Source organism: Chrysemys picta, chromosome 2, assembly GCF_011386835.1.
Source record: "Chrysemys picta bellii isolate R12L10 chromosome 2, ASM1138683v2, whole genome shotgun sequence".
NCBI classification, from domain to species: Eukaryota; Metazoa; Chordata; order Testudines; family Emydidae; genus Chrysemys; species Chrysemys picta.
Genome location: NC_088792.1, coordinates 221,191,427 through 221,210,810, shown reverse-complemented (window position 1 = coordinate 221,210,810; position 19,384 = coordinate 221,191,427). Strand labels below are relative to the sequence as shown.

The window sequence follows — 19,384 nt, the reverse complement described above, 5'->3', positions numbered from 1 at the left end:
AATCAAATGTTAATAAAAGCACTGTGATACCATTAGATGAAAGGTGTTATACCAGTGCATAAAACAGTACTTTACTTATAAAAAAAACTTTTTTAATTACAGGCCCTTTTGGAATAAATCATGGAATAGAGCTTCATTCAGATGTGGTAGAATATGCCAAGGAAAAAATGGAGAGCTTCATAAAAAATAGTGATAGCTTTGATAAGTAAGTATCTCACTTATCCAGTTCATTTTGCAACCAGAAATGTTTTGGATTTTTTTACTGAGGTACAATATTAAGGAATAAATGACATTTTGCAAATTTTAACATCTTGTTAATGTTCATTATTGGAAATCATATTTGAAGTTTGTTGGACATATTTAAAATGAGGTAAGTGGAAGTTAAAAAATATAGTTTTTGTTTTTTTTTTAAAGTAGGGAACATCTTTGAGTGCCAAAATCTATCTTCCTGCCTTCTTGCCATAAACACACTCACTTTATTATGCTGTGTTCTTATGCAGCTTCTATTGTGTGCAGATCTGGAATAAATTTATGAGTATAACAACTCAGATTAATATTAACAGTCTGAGGCACCACTGTGCCTAGATATTGAATATGAACATACAGCATGTAACCTAGCAGTGTTGATTAGTGCACGCAGATGAACGGAAGAGACACAGGGATGGATTTAAGCAGCTGGCTTCAACGTTGTTAATTTTACAATGGGGAGTGGCATTATACACCATCCCCATCTCACGTACCAGGTATTTAATTGGGTCCAGTGTGGAATTACAGGGCTTCCACCATATAACCAGTGACTCAGGATAGCCACTCTTCAGACTTACCCCTTGGATTTGCCTCACTCTTGAATCCTCTCACTTTTCCCCCTCAGAGGGTACCAAGAGGGGACCTTGGTATGTCATCTCCCCTTATGGGCAAAAGATCCCCTGATGTCTAGGAAGGCTTTACATTTTGGGGGAGGAGGGGCATGAAAGCCAGCTCCCTTATATATTATTCCTGGGGGAATTCTGCACCAAAAAAATAAATTCTGTGCACAATATTTTAAAATTCTCCATATTTAATTTGTTAAAATAATGCACTATAATCATTCTGGTTTCAATTATTTTGGTAATTTATTTAAACTACAGTACAATGGATGGAGAATGGGAGTGGGGAGCATTGGAGGAAATCCTTCTAATTATTAGTCAACAAATATATGCAGCCGTATGCTCAGTGTTACATCATAGGCAACTGAACAGCAAGCAAGGGCTGGGGACTCAAACTCACAATTTATATTGGCTGCTGACCACCTCCAGAATGGTCAGTAGCAAACAGTTCATGGAGCACATTTGATAGGAAATTTTTTCAGCCCAAAAATTTAGACCAGTTCTAATCACTAAAGCACCGTAAGCATTTTTAAGGCCATACTGATTTTTATACCACTCTGGCAATGTAAAGGAGCCTTAAAACATTTACCCTGTTTTATACTCATGGGGGAATTCACTAAGAGCAATGGGAACAATTCACTAAGAAGGCAGGCTGCTACATTTTGGTCTGACACCTACCTCCTCAGAAACCCCCCAAAACCCTGGCCCTTCACGCCAAGCATGCCGCAATAGTGAGTAAGAAGGACAGTGTCTCTCTCTCACAAGCATGATTGCCCAGCCTCCCTGTCCTGGCAGTGATTTAAGTCTCTACCGGCTGCTTTGCATGCCCAAACCAACCTGCCTGGACTGCTGGGGAGGGGTACATAACCCCTCTTGCGGCTTCCCTTAGCTTCCCCATCAGAAGTCATTTCTCTGCAGGGAAGCAAAGAAATCTGCAAGGGCCATGAATTCTGTGCACACGCAGTAACGCAAAATTCCCCCAGGAGTAATATACCCCTGTGTCCAGCCAATGGGAGGCAGAAAAGACCCACCCCATCCCTAAGAATATTCTCACAGGTTGAGGAGTAACTAGGTCCTGGCAGGTCTGGGTATGTGCTCTCCCATCTTCTTCCTCCCCCTGAACTTCCGGGTGTTGACTATCCCTCTGCTGGTCTGACCTACACCCATACTGAGACAGAGAGAGCCCTTCTTGTTAGGATAGAAAACACAGCCAGGTAAGTTTTATAGATGGTGTGGTTAGCTTTACCGCTGAATTCGCTTGCTTGCTTTAATTAATTATAAATCTGATCTTCAATGCTATTTTGATAGGGTTTTTTGTATATTTAATTTCCTTTGTTTCCACAATAGAATAAATGATACTATATTTAAAAAGATGGGTGTGTTTCATTACTGTCGTCATCATTTTAGTTCTAGACACCTCCTGATATAATTGGAGGCTTGGTGCACCCTGCATTAAACTGGCATGAATTAAAAAGGATGATAGCCAGAAGAATTGTGTGTTTTAAGTAATATGGAGCAATTAATCCATGACATATCTGTACAGAAAACTGTGTTAACATGTAGTAACTAATGATTTTCTCCACTCTAAGATTATATTAGTGATCTTGTACTTAAGATTTGGATGCTGTTTCTTATTAAATCACCCAGTTTTCAGTCATTCATAACTTATTCATAAAACTATCTTTTGGGCTTGGGAGGAAGGAAGGATGGAAGGCAGGAAAAGAGGAGAAGAAATAATGCAAATCACAACTTAATAAAAATATGGCCATTTTTGAGCTAGATGAAGGTTAAAAACAGTGGTTTTACTTATTTTCAGTCCCTTTGTTTCACTTTATTAAAAACTTAGTTATAAACTTTGAACTTGGTATGTTCTTATTCTTGAATGTAAATGAATGTCTATACCTTGTTTGAAGGAAAGTTTTTTTGAGATATGTTATGGAAGTCTTACAATGAATTGAAATAGTAAAGGGTTTTTTCCCCTTTGCTTCACTAAGACTTATTTAGTTGTGGTGCTCTGAATGTTGTTGTACATTAAGGTGATAGTTAATTCATTCTTTTAGCTGCAAGTTACTTGACTGTATTCCATTGTGTAACTAGATCATGGGATTAATGTAAGTATCCTAAACAAAGTTTTTTATGCCCACTAACAAGTTTGGATCTTTTACGCCACAGTATGTTACTGAATCATCATTCTTGCAACAATAAGCAACCAAGCAATGGCTATTCAAAAAAACTAAACCAACAAACAAAATTCTGTTAAGTGTGTAAGTGCTTCCTGATAAAAATATATTTGGTAACCATTAGGTTACAAATGAAGGAATAAGGGTTGGCTGCCTAATGGATGATTTTTCCTATCTTGAATATTCCTAATTTTGGCTATTTTCTTTTAAAATAAAGCTTATTGTACCGAGTTAATACTGTATTTGGATGGGTGATATCTTGAAGACCTGATACATGGTGTTCTAAGGGAATTGTTCTTCTGATCCTACTAATTTGTTTATAAATATATAAAATATTTTTAAAACGGATGTCTGTCCTAAAGACATAGTAGGAACATACTATTGTGCTGGAGGCCTCGTTTTGGTTCCTGGGGCTTCAGTTGATAAATGAGATACCTACCCTGCGGATACTATGGTCTGTGACTTCTGTTCTCAGCTGATTGAGATTGGATCTGCTCAATACTTGGATGAGAAGCGTTCCAGGAAAAAGTGTTCATGAAAGGCATGCAGAGTCTTTCACTTAGATCACTGGCTTGAACCCAGCACGGGTCTATTGACTGAAAATAATTTTCATCTGCTTATTTGGTGGTGTAACTCAAACTAATTATATTTGAGGTTATATTTGAGGCGAACTGACAGGACAAAGTGTGGAAGTTTGAATTGCTACTTCCTGTCCTGTACTTATTCAATGGATGACTAGGAGTCTTTGGGCCTAACTGTCTACCTCTTATCTTTTAAAATTGGGTTAGCTTATTTTTAGCTACTTACGGAGCTTCAAACTAGATTTTAAATACACATTTTAAGCAAAGGTTCTGTAATATGCTGAATAATACTATTCCAGACTGTTCTTGTCACTTGTACTTCTAAGCCATAATCTTTCTGTGTTGAGCACTTCTGTGCACAACCCAATGGGAGCAGACTACATTTCCAAGTGGCAAAAGTTTCAGTATTTCTGTGCTTGTCTTGGTGTTCATGTCTTGGATAAAAATATAAAAATCCCTTCAAAGAAGTTCACCAGTGCATCTTCAAAAAGTGCAGTGAAATACCTTGTTACTTGGCTTGGTTCTTTCAGCTTAAATTTTTGTCAACCAATCACTAAGCAAAAAACTGTAGATACCTATAGGACAATTTCCTGGATGCTTTGTATATTTCCAGCCCAGCACATGGGGATTTTGCTTGGGGATCATGCAGCTAAAGCCTGATGCTTAACACGGCGTTCTTACAACTTAAACACATGGAGTTATTTGAAGTGTATACTATACATCCTCTTTTATAGGAGAAATAAAAGATGAAACATGCAGAAATCTTGTGTTGTATAGCATAACCTATAATTTTCTCCCAATTCCTGATGAGCAAATTCATAGCAAAAAGATTAATCTCTTAGCAGGCCGAACAGGTTTAGATCAGAGTCTGGGAGCTCTATGAAAGTAGCATATTCATCCTTAAATTTTGGGGGGCGGGGGAAGCATGCTCCTTTTCTTCGATGCTTAGGGTGATCAGCTGCCATCATTTGGCCCTTCTAAAGCTGTTCCCCTACATAAAACAACTCTTCAGAGTCTTGCTTTAAAAAGGCAAATCATTCCAGTAATCATTTGTATTTATATCCATATCCCGCTAATCTGTAAAGGTTTAATTCTCCTGTGACTGGATATGGAGATGGAGTTGTCATTTGATAATCTAAGACAAGTAAAGTGCTGTCTTGATTCTGTTTCACAAGATAGTTTTACCTCTAGAAGCAAACTAGATAGAAAGTGCTTTCTTAATTCTGATGACTCTTTGGAAAGATTTGTTGTAAAAGAGAGCTTATTTAGGCATTAACTGAAGGATGATCTTGGTCTGAGTTTGACGTGTGGTAAGAATCGCTTCCACATTTAACATTTGAGCGAGGATGCATGCCACCTAAGGAAAAACTCAGTCCTTAAGAAGGCTCTATCTAAAGCACGTATGTGCAAAGTGTCAGGCCCCGCTTCACCTGTTTATTGAAGGGGAATATGTTGTCTTTTCTGCTCCCAGTCGGCTTCTAGACCTAGAATATCCGTCTCGGAGGGAGAGCCACAGGGCAGGGCTAGGTCGCCCATCTCCTAACACCCTATCAAAAACCAAACGTGTGTAAGCTGCTGAAGTGAGTGTCGTGAAAGAAATATCAACACTCTTCTCAGGATCAAAAGAATTTATCGCTACTCTTCTAAAGAGAAAACTGCAATGGTAAGTGACTAGGATTCTAGTACTACTTCTGGGATAAATGTTATGGGTAAGACTTCCTCCTGAAGTCTTTTAGTAAGTTGTATCTGCACTGGGAAAGTGAAACTTCCTATTGTCAGTCTCCCAGCAGTCTCCAGTAAAATTTGGTTCATTTTAGTTAGACCATTGTTAAGGCTAATTTCTCCATTTGTAAAGGAAGTTCAAACAATAGTCATGCACAGAAAGTCATTAGGGTTGCCAACCCTCCAGAATTCTCCTGGAGTCTCCAGGAATTAAAGATGAATCTTTAATTAAATATTATGTCCTGTGATGACACCTCCAGGAATACGTCCAGCCAGAATTGGCATCCCGTAGGAGTCATCAAAGAAGAAAATAGTCTTCATCCAGCTGCAGTCGAATGATTATCCTGCTATAAAGACAAAAGGTATAAGCTATCAAAAAGAAAATGGAAAAAAAAAAAAGAGAAAAGTAACCCCTGAACCTATTCCAAGTTCTGGGACCTTGTGCCATTCCAGAGGGGGTGAACTGTCATTGAGCTTTACTAGTCTAACAAGGATTGCCAAAAAGAGATTATTAGAATTCTCTGACACTATGAAAGTGTGGCAAACATTTGTTTATATTCCTCATCTTCCATTATCTGGAGATGTTACAAAGGAGGAATAGTTATAATCATAAACTGCAGGACTCTAAAAGTGGATATTGCAGCCGGCCTTACCAAAAGTAGGTGCAGCAACTGGATCTTCCCAAGTACCCATTTTATACTAGTTGAAGAAATCCCCTCTAGTTGAAGAAGCATTGTAGAAAGATCTCCTAGACAAAAGTAGAAAAAGGGACACTGGTTCCATTCAAACGTCTTTTGCTTCTACAAATTCTGATAGGAGTAGAATTATGAACTGACTCAAAGGGAGCTATTGACTACCATGATCAAACTATTAAGTCAACAGCAAATATCACTAGCTTCATATTTTATAATGGACATTCATGTTGACTTATACATTGAGATTTCACTCTATAAAATGATATGCACTACTTCAATGGAAAGATTATCTGTTTTTCCAAATTTTCATCACAAAATTTGCTGATGGGGAAAACTTGAGGCACGAAAAAATACTGTGGCAGAAGAAATGGAGAAGGGAAAAGTCTTCCCTTTATTCAAAACCTTAAAGCCCACAGTGGAATCACTTTAGATCATTCTTTCAAAATCTTTGTTTCTACTTTATCTTCAAGGTCTAGATACGCTACGTGAAGGATTCTAAATTCTGGAACAGACTCTGAAGGGGTGACAAGTCTAGACATAAATACTTGCAAGAACCAGTGATTGAATCACAAGTATTTGTTCTCCAGAGATAATCAGATAGGGAGAAATGTGTTTTTGCTCATCTCTCTCAATGAAATGGATGAAAACATCAACAAATTAGCTTTTGAAAATTTATATCTAAGGGTCATGTAATACACTAATTACCTCAGTTTTTATTCAGGTAATCTTGTGCTCCAAAGTTGTTTCTGAGCTCTGCTTGGGTTTTATGTGATTCTGAGTATTTAATGCACTACTGCATTAGTTTGAAGTTGAATAATGTACAAGATGAAGTATCAAAGAGAAATGTTATCTGCAACATTATCAGCTACATGTTTAATGCTAAACCTATGCATTCATTGTTGTAGTGGATGCATAGTGCTACATGTCACTTCAGATTTTAAGGGTCACTTGCTTTCACAGGTTTACTAGTATTATAGTCTAGTCTTCAGATTGTTTTCAGTTTTATATGTATTCTCCAAAATAGTAGTGTTAATACCATATCTGATGGGAAAGGGGACACACTGGAGACTGTATTTGCTTATAAAATCAATAATAATCTAGAATTAATAGTAACCAAGATGTCAAATGTTATAGAAAAAGAATTAATGTTAAATGCCTCCCAAAGCAATATACCACTTAGAGAAAGGCCAACTCAAGTGATTTGGGGAGAAAGTGCCATTTTATTCAAAAATAAAGGTATAAAATGTGTTTAATACAGAGAAAATGTGAAAATTGACTTAAAGATTTTGCCTTTGTCTTCTAACCACATGATGTAATAGAAACAAGAATTTACATGTGCATCTTGTAAAATTATATTTGTCACTATGGCCCCATATTGAATAATGATACAATTTTTCAATTCCTTACCTAGTCATCTAGTCTTTGACTGTTCACAAACATAGTCAGAAATTTCTCCCAAAACACTTATGAGAACAGCATTAACAATGGAAACCCCTTCCTGGATTGGGCAATATATGAAAAGAACCTTTTTAAGCTGCTAGTCTCTTGATAACTCAAAAGCACATCAGCGTCTTGGAACTGAGGAGTCAGAATAGTTGCACGGGAATGTCAGAGGTTATTAACAATGAGCCACATATTAATAATATCAGAAAGCAACATTTCAGCCTGTCCCACAAAAAGCCATAGGAATTGTTATTGAGCAATGACCTCTAATATCTTGGCAATGCAAATACGTATACAATATGAATATTAATTGGCCAAATTGACAGATGGTTCTCCAGAGGGAATCAAATTTTCATTGAAGACTTAGCACTCAAATACAAACTTTCAGAGATACTGAAAATAGACTAAATCAAAACACAATACTCTATTTTCTTAACAGAAGGGGCTCTGGGAGCATTTGCTGTGGATGTTCAGTGCTATCCAAAATTTCTAGTACATGTTTCTCTTAATTGTCTTTTAGACTGCTAAAAGATCAAGAGGAAATCCTTATAATACTGTGGCTGTAAGATGGTTGAAGGGATAATCCTTTTTGAATCCAAGAGATCAGAAGTCTTCACTATTACTTACCAAGAGAGAGGCTCTTGCAAACCAGGTTGCTTTTCTATATCCAATCTCCTCCATATAAGTTTGACTTTGCAGTCATCCTGTGAGATCCTCATCACTTGGAACATCAGCATATAAAATTTATGGTTAATATGCAAACACTAATGTATGAAAAAGAAACCAAATACTAGAAGGAAAAAAATTGATACTCTAGCAAGGACTATCTCTGGGATTATATCAACATCTTCAAAATACAAGAGACTCTTTTGAACAGTGATATAGATTCTGAGGATTAATTCTGGAATCTGTATACTTTCACACTGTAAGATTCGGAAAAGGTGTAAATCTAACTGAGACTTGTATAGGAAATATTTTTATCCTGCCTAAATCTTGTACTATAGGCAATTGACAAATGCTTTTAAGAGACGTGAGTTTAATTTCTTCTTGATTTTTGAATACTTAAACAATATTTTTATTAGAAATGAATGCTAGAGCCAAAGCTGTTTCCATGGACTATCAATATTAGAGTCATAATTTGCTTTTAAAATATTTGGGGAAGCCAACGCTTAATTTCCTTTTCTTAGGCCACAAGAAATTGGCCTGCCTTGATCTTAACATAAAAAGGGTAAAGTAATAGCAAAGCTGGATGCATGAAGTTCAATAAAATCTCCACTTCTTTTGAAAACAAATAAGTGTTTTGAAATACCAAATCGCTATACTGGTTATTAGGATTTTTTTAAAACAAAGAGCCTCATGGGAATCTAGCATCAGCAATGACCCAGATGGGAAGTTAGAACAAAATGAAATAATGCTAGCCATGTCCAGAAATAATCAACCACCTTCACAGCTGTTTCTTCCCAAGTCACTAGCTTGTCTAGATTTACATACCACAAATAAAAACATCTTGAAGAGTCACTGAAAGACTTTTTTTATTGAGACCTTAGTTAATAGTTTTCGTGCTTCCCCTGCTAAAGTTAATGATATAAAGAACATCTCAAGCAGTACAGGCTGTGCCGCTCCCTGGACTGTTTGTGTTCATGATATCATCTGTGGAGGGTGAAACACAAAACCCTGATGTGACAGGTTTCCTGCAAGAGGAAATCATTTTCAAAATTGTGTTTAAAACGTGTTTGTAAATTTTGAAATCTACTTGCATATGTGTTTTCCTAGGATGACATTCCAGCTACAGTATTCGGTCTCTATGCAGGTGGAGAGTGAGGAGGTGGGGAGCTGAAATTTACCCCCTCAACTGAGGGGTCAGGAGCAGGGACTTCTGCAGAGCCTCCCAAACACCACAGGCTGAAATAGCCCCTCTAGATCATACCCTGACACTGGGCCATCATCAACACTCCTTCAAAGTATCCCATGCAGTGGACACAACAGGAGCCTCTGTCTGACTGTTGAGTGCCCATGCCCAGCACAGCTCCTGTGTTGGCTTGAAGATTTGGGATTTTAAGATACATTTTTTTAAATTTTATTTTCAGAAAAAGCTTTGGGGCAACTTTTGAGAGCTAAACACTTATGTAAGTCTATAATTCTGTGCGTCTTCCTCCACCCATCCTTTGGAGGCAGGAAAGTATCAGAATCAACTGTTATAAAATGGATAAGATAAAATATGTCTAGAAGTTATGAAGGAACAGTGCACAAACAATGGCTTTAACTTTGGTTGTACAAGATCCATCTCTACTGCAACATTTGAGAAACTAGTCCAGTAACATAGGTTAGGTGGATGGATGGAGGTAATGGATTGTTTTTAAATATATAATTAAAAATTTGTCCTTTTTTCCTCCCCACCATTTTGCTTGTTCACTTTATACATTCTCAGAGGTAGAAATCATGGGCCTGGTTTTCATTTATATTAAAGTCTCTGGCAATGAAAAGTAAATGAAAATCAAGTGCCATGTCTTTGTGCATGTGCTAAAGTGGGACTATGATCCTGATTTTTTGGGGGGACTAGCAAAGGAAATAAGATAATTGTGTAGTTGTCATTTTGGAAAATATTACAAATTGATATGAGTCAATGGAATGACTCGTGAGTTAGAACTGCAAGGTTCGGTCCTTGATTTGGAAAGCCATTTCAGATGAATCTTTTGGAAGAATGGTATTCAGTCTGAATCAAACTTGCTCCAGTATTGTTCAGCTACTTCTCTCTGTGATGGAGTGGGATATTACTGTATCAAATTGTGAAGGTTTTTATACCTGTGTACTGTGACCACATTTGTTTGGACTTGCCCAAGGGCAGGCTGTTGTGCTGCGCTCCAGACAGCTGCTTTGTCTGGGAAAGGTGGTGTACATCTCACTGAAGGGCCATCGCTGACAGCCGTTGACTTTGACTCTCCCCTACAGGCCTGCCCCTCATGGAATAATGGTAGTTCTACAGAGTGCTCCGAAAGAGAGGTTGAGGGGGACAAGCATGACCAATGGCTATAGCACTTACAGTCTGCACATGTGCTACAGAGACAGAGGCCCTATGTAAGATCAGGGTTTTACTCTGTGCAGGAGGGTTGACTGCTATACATAAGGACTTGCAGGACAGAGAGGGAAAGAGGGACTCTGCCCAGCTTAGTCTGTTGATGCACTACAAACTCACAGAAAGAGGTGAGCTCATACTATGGGAGGGTGCATTTTAGGACTTCAGGTTTGTTTTCAGAGATCTGTAACTCTTGATTGATTTAAGAGTAAATATGGTTAAATTCTTCTGCTAAAGCCTTTGTTCTTTGCTTTTCTGTCATGTTGTGTCTGATGGGGTTAAACAAGTAAATCCTAATTGCCCACAGCCTAGGTCGAGCTCTGGGGGATTGCGGAGAAGCAATTTGGGGGGCTCAGGAGGATTCTGACACTGGTTTCTGGACATTGACATCCCACATCCCAAGAAAGGGCATCAGACAAAGTCTGAACCTGGGAGTGTGAACCCTACACCCCTAGAGCTAGTAAATAGAATCCAGACCCAGCTGGCTTGGAAGCACAAGACTCAGTGATTGGGTCCACTCGCTGTGGGCTAGTGACTATACGGTGAGTTACTGGGTCAGTTTGTAGCACCCTCTAATTGAGGGTTTAATGATGATATTGATAAATAGAAACATTCCTTTACCCTCTCAGCTTGTTCTATCAGTCTCAGAATATAATAGTAGATATGGATACAAGTGAAATAAAAATTAACCTCTTAATTTCTTTTTTCAAAGTAAACACCTTGGTCCAAATTGGTGAATGTTTAATTTTTATTTTAGTAGTAGTATTTCATTGCTGGTTCTTATGGAAAATCATGCTTTTCATGAATATGGATTTTCATAGTCTGTGTTTAGTTAAACTGCTTTGGCAGGAGAAGGTGAGAAATGAACTTAAACTCCCTGGGTCCTTGATTGACAGGGGTTTTTTTGGTTTGTGGGGGTTTTTTTTGTTTTTGTTTTTTTTACTTCCAGTGAAATTGTCTGAAAGAGAACATCCTGTTTCTGTTGGATTCATGAGCATGTTATACCAGAGAGAATAAATTAACAAAACAAATTTTTCATGACTGCTTCTTCAAATGCAAGCTATGAAAATGCCGTCATTACAGTTTAGAGGGGAAAGTGTATGATTATGAATAAGCTGTAACAAAATCAAGTGTAGTATGGCTACCATTGGCCCAATATGAAAAATCAGTGCAATGTTAAATTATTCTATGCCATGTGCTTGTGGCAGGTGTCCATTTAAACACCGAGGAATTCTTCCTGTTGCCATATTATAGATAACTAGAATTTTAATTTCTGATATTCTTGGTGGTCCTACCACACTCATAATGAAAGTATCTGATTCTATTGAATAAACTGATATGATTATAAGCACATTCTCCATATTAGCAGAGCATTGGGTCAGCATTATCTAAGTATTTACTTAGCACAGTGTATATGAAATAATGCAGAGAGATTTTTCTAAACTTTCCTAAAAAAAGAAGTCAAACCACAATGGTAATCACATTAGGTTTTAACAAAAGGTGAATCACATCAGGCATTTGTTAGACCCAAATCTTTTTCTAGTTTCATTTTAGGGCAATGACTAAGTGAAATATGTCTCATCTTGATAAGTAGTTTATGTATTTGTCAGTGCCAACATTCTGACAATAAATTATTTTTTTTCAGCAAAGTTCTTGGTGTTAAAAAAAATAAAAAGCTTAACGTTAGAGAGCAAAGGAAATTGAATGACTAATCCATTTTGATGTCTAAAAAACACTGGAAATTAAATCAATGGTGACCTCTTGTGTGTAGTGTCAATATGACTAATTGAACGATTTTTAGCTCAGATTAAATTGAATTTCATATTAAAACAAACTAGTTTATGTGCTTTGTGGTATTAAAGTGTAATGGAGAGATGTTACATAGTGATAATTGTTTTTAAAGCATTAATTATATTACAGAAGAATATTTGTATTATAGTCAGCTTTGTGTAGTGTTCTGCAGAAATTATGGGAAAAACAAGCAGTGTGGTGTACGGGTAGAAGAGGTTGCTACAACTAGGCTGTAGTTTCCTTCTTCCAAATGCTACTGCAATGATACTGCATTTATCGTCAATTGCTTATGCTGGAAGCGGTGTGGAGGTACAATACAGTGATGTGAACTTTGGGTATGTTTTTGCCTTTTGAGAGAAAGGTACCCTAAGGCATTTGATTAAAGAAAAACCCAGCAAAGCTCTAAATGCCTCTTTAAAGATTTTGGTATATGAAGTATAGCAGAGAAGAAATTCTCATCTCTCTCCAAAAGAGGTTATATCAACTGAAGTCTTCGTGAGACTCTGTTGTTTCAGTAGCTGGTCTCGTACTACATCAAAAGTTTGTATCAAAGCTCTTGTGGGCAACTGGTTTTCAACGGAATTATATTTTTGGGGAGCATTTGATCAGTTAAAAATAGACCCAGGGAGGTTTACACATCTTGTAAAATAGAATTAAACTGTCAGCCTTGTATTCAAAAATTCTTGAGTTACTTATGGAGTCAGAAAATGAGTATACCAATAGGCGGTGACTCAATAGAGAAGCGGGCATTTCTGTTTCCTTCAACTCACAGATTCTTTAACATTAGTTCAATAGCTCCTGTTTGTTTTTCCTACTCCAGGAAGAGAAAGTCAGTTCAGGAGGCTACTCTGGGTTGGGGTATTTTATCTGTTTTCTGCTTGGCTGAAACTTTGATGGTGATAACTCTCTTTTTTCTTTTAGACTTTAGACCTCCAATAGTTAAGCAGTGGATTCACAACAGTATCTTTATACTACTGAAGTGATCACTGTGATTATTTTATTAATTCATATTACCATGTATCTTGTGTAGCCTGTCTCTAGTCATATAGTGCCAGGTCATGGGCCAGATGGAGCTCCCTGGGCATAGTAATGCCTTTCCCTGCATATCACCAAAGGCTGCATGTTGCTTCAAAGGCCTTTACCAGCTCACTTGGATGAAGACTGCAACCGTGGGCCATAGACAAAGGTTGCAAAATGCCACAAATGTAGTAAGAAGGAAGAGTTCCTGGTATTCCTCCTTGATTCAACCATGTGATGACCCCAGCCCATAAATCATAGACATAATGTAAAACAGAACTTGTCTGCTGTTCCACACCCCAAAAAGTATGCAGTGGGAACACTAATGTTGATATTGTGCCTTTAGGGAGCCTCTAGCTCATCTGGGTTATTTTTGTGGGCATTGTGGAATGCTCTCCCCCTCTCCTCTAGTCTCCTCTGCAGTTAAATTCTGAAGGAGGAGAACAGGGATCTTCTCTATTAAAACTTTTCAAAGGGTCCCTAACCACAATAGTCTTCACTAACTATGGCAGACACTCTGAAAATGTGTCTGGAATCTCCACATGTCACTTCTCTAAAAGAGAGTTTTTTTTTTTTTAAGTAAGATTTTTGTGTGTTATCCATGTGCATGCCATTGCATTTTCTTGGAAATACTCCCCTTTCCTATTTATTTCAGAAAGATAAAATGGCCAGAAGTGCCACAAGCATCAAGAGACAACAGAGGCTACCAGCAGAGGAAGCATGGAAGGCTGCTGCTGGGAGTGTCTGGTAATATGCTTGCCAGATCCTACAGAGGAAGGGCAAGAAGAATCCATGAATGAAAAAGGGGTCGTAGTAGTTGGTAGGTCAGGCATATAGACTGGCTACCTCTGCTAGTCCAAGGTCTCAGGGAAAAGAGCAAGGATACCCTGTAGGGATCGTGAACAGGTTTCATGAGTTATTACCATCCCTCCCCCGCCCATCTTTTTTTCTTTTTGTGGTTTTTCTAGTCCTTGTGTTTGCAGAGATAATATAAAAAATGAACTAAATATGAATCAATGCAGTGACTGACAGCTTGAATAACTCTGATTTGTGAACTGCCCATTCATCTCAAGCAGGGCCCTGTGGACTCTTCCATTTTGTTGCCATGGATTCAGGCTTTTTCCCATGATGCCATTAAATGGAGAATTTTGTCATCTAATTAATTTATTCTTCTGCATCCAGGCATCCATTGTTTTTGTTGTTTGTTTGTTTTTCTGTTTCCCTGTCCTGCTGGGACCTGTTACCTCTTGCTCTCCCAGCTTCCCCTCAAGATGAAGTTAATTGAATTATAGTATGTACACCCTGCACTGTTCCATAGAGATGGACAAGACAGTCTTAACCATCCTCCCTTTCTTTCCCTCTGCTGTAGATCTGTTTCTTGCAGCCTGGCTTTCCGTTCTAGTGGACTCTGATCAAAATGCATATCAGAATGCTTGAGAGCTACCCACAATACTTCAGAGGCTGTTGCAGTAGTTGGCAAAGTATTTTGGGATATGCATACAGCTAATAATAGTGAGGAGCACTGAGCTGTTTCAAGATCAAACATCCATCTTTACAAAAGAAATGCATTGAATTCTTCAAGCAAAAGCTTATAAGTTTACAAAACCAGAAGATTGTTTTATTAATGGCAATACTATGAACATGAAAGCCCTTGAGTATCATACTTAGTGTTGCTGTGAATAGTGAAAGCCGCCAAGCCTCGTTATTATTTGTGTCTTGAATGTTGTCAGTGTTTTGTTGGGATCTGCTGCTGCTGTTAGTCAATTCAAGACATTCTCTCTCCAGTGATGCAGTCCGCTGTCAAATTCAAACATGTCTGCAGATGTCTGTGAACTTCTCAATACAACTGGATGAAGGTTGAGATCCACTGGATTTAGAGAACTTCCAGATGAAATCAACCTGTGACTGTACCTTCTGAATGGATGAGGTTGTTTGGTTTACACTTGATATGGTTTTTCAGGGAAGAAAACAATTCTGTCCTTCCCATCTTACCTCCCTATAGACATCTTGTCAAATCTTGTAATACCATATTTTCTGTTTTACAAATCAATAGCCGGAAATTTATCAATCTAATCCAAAATTAGCATCATTTTGTATGCCACTTCGCCAGCAATGTGCTGCAAAGATTTGATTATTGTCAGTACAGATCTGCATACTTCAGTAAACATGAATCTAAGCACCAAAATCAGAACCCCCTGGAAAGTTCTACTCATATAGGTCTGAGCATATTGGGATTTCAGGTAAGGAGCTGTGGCCCAGAGTTCTGTTTTTCCAACCTCCAAAGCCATGAGGTTGAAACTCCATTTGAACATTTCAGTCAGTACTGAATAGTACACAGGGCTTTCACAAAGGATTATGTGGCCATATAAGCAGTTGTGTAACTTCTCCCTTTTGATGGAGCAGTTGAGAGGGAACCAGGCAGTGATAGAGGATGAAGGAAATGCAGGTATCAGTGACAGCCTTTTATAGAGCCCTATAGGATCAGAAGCCCTGATGGAGGGATCTTGGAAGCTATGCATGACATAGCTATGTGTAACTCTTGAAGGTGCACAGGAGAAGCACGAAGTACTTTAGAGCTCCATTTGAATGTAGCTAGGGGCAGGCTGACTTTTCTCCTGCACACTTGAAGCATGATGCAGCTGTGGATGTTCTGGCACTGGAATTCCTGAGCCCAATCAGGGACAAAGGCCACCTCTTTCAAAGCTTTGGTTTAAACTTTAACAATTTCCTAGGTGCAGCCCCTTCTCAGGCCACCCCATTATTATATAGGAACACTTGAAAATATTTACGAATGTAGGTCTGACCCTCAGGAGCCTCACCGTCTAGCAGCCCTACAGAGAAGAGGGGAGCATACAGACACTTTTGGCACAAGACTGGGTGTTGAGCGTTTTAGGCTGCTATGCTGCCTATGAAGGGGAAGGAGGCTTGTGACAGTAGATTGGTAGCGTTTCTCTGCTGTACTGGGCTTTGCTGAATAATCTAGGTTCAAGGTACAGCACAAAACAGGCAACATCTGAGAATGCAGGACCTTACTAATTTAAGCAATTTTTCTTGAAAGGAGTGTGCTCTGGGATCAGCATTAGCTGCGCAAATTGATTTTGGATGAAGTTAAAAATGCTGGTTTTGACTTGAATATCTCTAACAATATGATTTGGATTATCTGCGATACCACCTGTTGTCCCTTGTGATACTGCTGCAATGGCTTCTGTTCCAGCTGCAGAGCTTACTGCATCTCTATCCCCTTCCTGCTCCCCTAAGGCGTCAGGCCTCTCCTGGGGTGGAATTCCTCAATTCTCTCACACTTAGACCAGGTCCTGGGCTACAGTATTCTATGTATGAACTATGCTCACCCATGTGGTTTAACTGGATTTGGCAACTGTGATTTCCCCTTTTGGAGTTTGAGACCAGTGGTGTGTGTAGTGACCATACAACTTACTTAAAACTAAAGAATTTTGTTTTAACAGTAGGAACAAAGCATTTAGGGAGTAAGGATTTTAAAACAGTCTACGCATATCTGCTTTACCTTCACCCCTACCTTCCCCTGCTGGTAAGCTAGGTTAGGCCTAACTTCAGTCACAGAAGATGTCTGTCAATCTGGTTCCCCTGAACTCCCTAAAATCTTGAGAAAGAGTGAGTCCTTTTTAGTCCAGTCACAGTTTTTGTTCTTGTCAGTTCTCAGGCTTTGCCCCTGCTTGTCAAACCCAGTTCTGCAAGATGATTGGAACAGGAGGTAGAATTTCTAAAGTTAATAGTTCAGGGATTTGTCTCTTAACCCTTTATTTCCTGAGGGGTGGTTTATCTTGAGTCATTGTTTCATGTCCTGTTGTTTTTCTCGCTAGTCCCCCAGATTAAAATAAACTAATTTGTGCATACAGTAAACATTCCAATTATCAGGTTTCATACAGTATCTGAGTTATTACAGAGCTGCTCCTCTTCTGTCACAACTTCAGTGAGACTGCTCATGTGCTTAAAGTTAGGCTCATGCTTAAAGAACGTACTGAATAGGAGCTGATGGAATGGAATTCTTAATGAGGGGTCTTTGACTCTTGAAATCACTTTCTCCTCTCCTATTTGGTCTGTCAGAACCAGAGTTGGTGACTTTTAGGGCACACACTGGAAAACACGTCTTTCCATATTTTTTCCTTTTGAGAAGGGAGTTGGTTGGGAGAGAGCTGGTTTTAGGGGGTGATGAAAGGGGAGTAGTTTGAGACCAATGACTTATTGAACTGTTTTAATTTTTGTCCAAACCCAGAGCATAACATGGATACTTTATAAATGTGAATAAAGACAGTAATTTAAAAGGGCTTTTTGTGTTTGTTTTTTTACTACTTCATTAATTGTTCCGTAAGGCATATATGATTGCATTTAGAAAATAATGCACCATTCTTTTTTGGCAGTGTAAACTGATATGCATAGACAAACATTGATATATTTCAGTCGTGTCTTCTGTTTCTGTATCTAGTACAATTACAGCATGCCGACACTCTTTAAATGTGTTAATTACAAATGAGCAAAGATGTGAAATCGAAGTTTTACTATATTTAGCTAAATTTGCTTGTATTTAAAAAATAGACTACTATTCTGAAATATTTACCCTTTCTTCCCCTCTGTCCCCCCCAGATTTGAGTTCTGTGAACCTGCCTTTGTGGTTGGTAATTGTCTGGAGATTGCATCGGATAGTCATCAGTATGACCGGATTTATTGTGGAGCTGGGGTCCAGAAAGATCATGAGAACTACATGAAAATTTTATTGAAAGTTGGAGGTATTCTGGTTATGCCGATAGAAGATCAGGTGATTCACTGACCATTTTCCCTTGCTGTGTTTTGATATAAGAATCACACAGTTTAACAAAAATGCTTATCTCGTATGTAGACTATAGACTTGATTTACTTGCTTTTTGACTAATAATCCTTGTCTGCTCAACTACAGCAGTACAGTGTGAGTGTGAAGATTTTTACAGTCTTTTAAAGTGATTGTAGGGGCTGTTTGAGTGTTTTGTTTTTAAGTCAAACTAGCTTGCCATATCACCCATATGTCCATATTTACAAGGACACCATTAACTTGCAATGTAATTAGCTAAAAAAAAAAAAAAAGCTGGGACAAAGGTGAAATCCTTGTCCAGTTGAAGTCCATAGCAAAACTCCCATTGACCTCAGTGGGGCCAGGATTTCGCAAAAAGTACTCTAATGTGCTATACCTGCCCCAAGGCGTCCTTGATTATAAAACAAAAAAAATCCTATCCTATTTTCTTTAAAAAATAATTTTCTCTTCCCTATTGTGTGAAAGAAAACTCAGCACAGATTTATCTAGTTGACTGTAGGGGAAGCAGTGACATTAACTATATACACAAAGTGCTGTCAAATGCACAAAGTAGGCAGACTAACAACATTGAATTTTTTAATGATCCCTTTCAGATATTGTTATTTTAGGTGTTACGTGTCACAATAATAGGGAAAATATTTTCAGTCAGAAGTGTAATTTAATAATAAACTATTTAGCATCTATATCATTTTTATTCATAGATCTCAAAGAGCTTTACTGGCAAAAGTAAGCATTATTATCTCCAGTTTACTGATGGGGGGGGGGGGGGGACACTGATGCAGAGAGATGAAGTAACTTGCTCAAGTTACTGTCCTTTTACAGCCAAATTTTTATTGAAATGTTTGAGCTGAAGATTAGTTTGCAAGTTATTTTGTAGTTAACAGTCCTCACTAAAGGAGTTGCCATAAAGTTGCTACATAACTTCTTCCAAACGGCACTGAAATTGTTTAAAAGCATGTATCATTAAAATACGCTATCATATAGGTAGCATAATTGGGTGCTTTCTAAATTGATAGGCATATCATGTTACTTTCACTAGTAAACATTATTCTCTATATAGATAAACTAAAATATTTCCAAGGAAAATTCTAATCTAATTAAATAGAAGATTAATGATTCATATAAGTATACTTTGCTAATATTTATGAATGCAGGAGAAAGTGAGAATTATCATGATCTTGGACTTGCTGGTTT

At 38.0% G+C, this 19,384-nt stretch overlaps 1 protein-coding gene across 11 annotated transcripts in view; it reads left to right on the top strand.

Annotated features, from left to right (window-relative positions):
- Positions 1 to 19,384, top strand: part of PCMTD1 (protein-L-isoaspartate (D-aspartate) O-methyltransferase domain containing 1) — a 91,801-nt gene that overhangs the window by 57,419 nt on the left and 14,998 nt on the right. For 10 of the 11 annotated variants that reach the window (XR_010598867.1, XR_010598866.1, XR_010598869.1 and 7 more), the window contains 2 exons: positions 103 to 205; positions 17,989 to 18,160. Coding sequence is in view for 7 of the 11 variants with exons in the window: in XM_008168517.4 (XP_008166739.1) it covers positions 103 to 205; positions 17,989 to 18,160 (275 nt within the window). In the remaining 4 variants the exon portion in view is untranslated. The remainder of the gene's footprint in view (positions 1 to 102; positions 206 to 17,988; positions 18,161 to 19,384) is intronic. The other variant, XM_065585549.1, reaches the window with a different exon arrangement.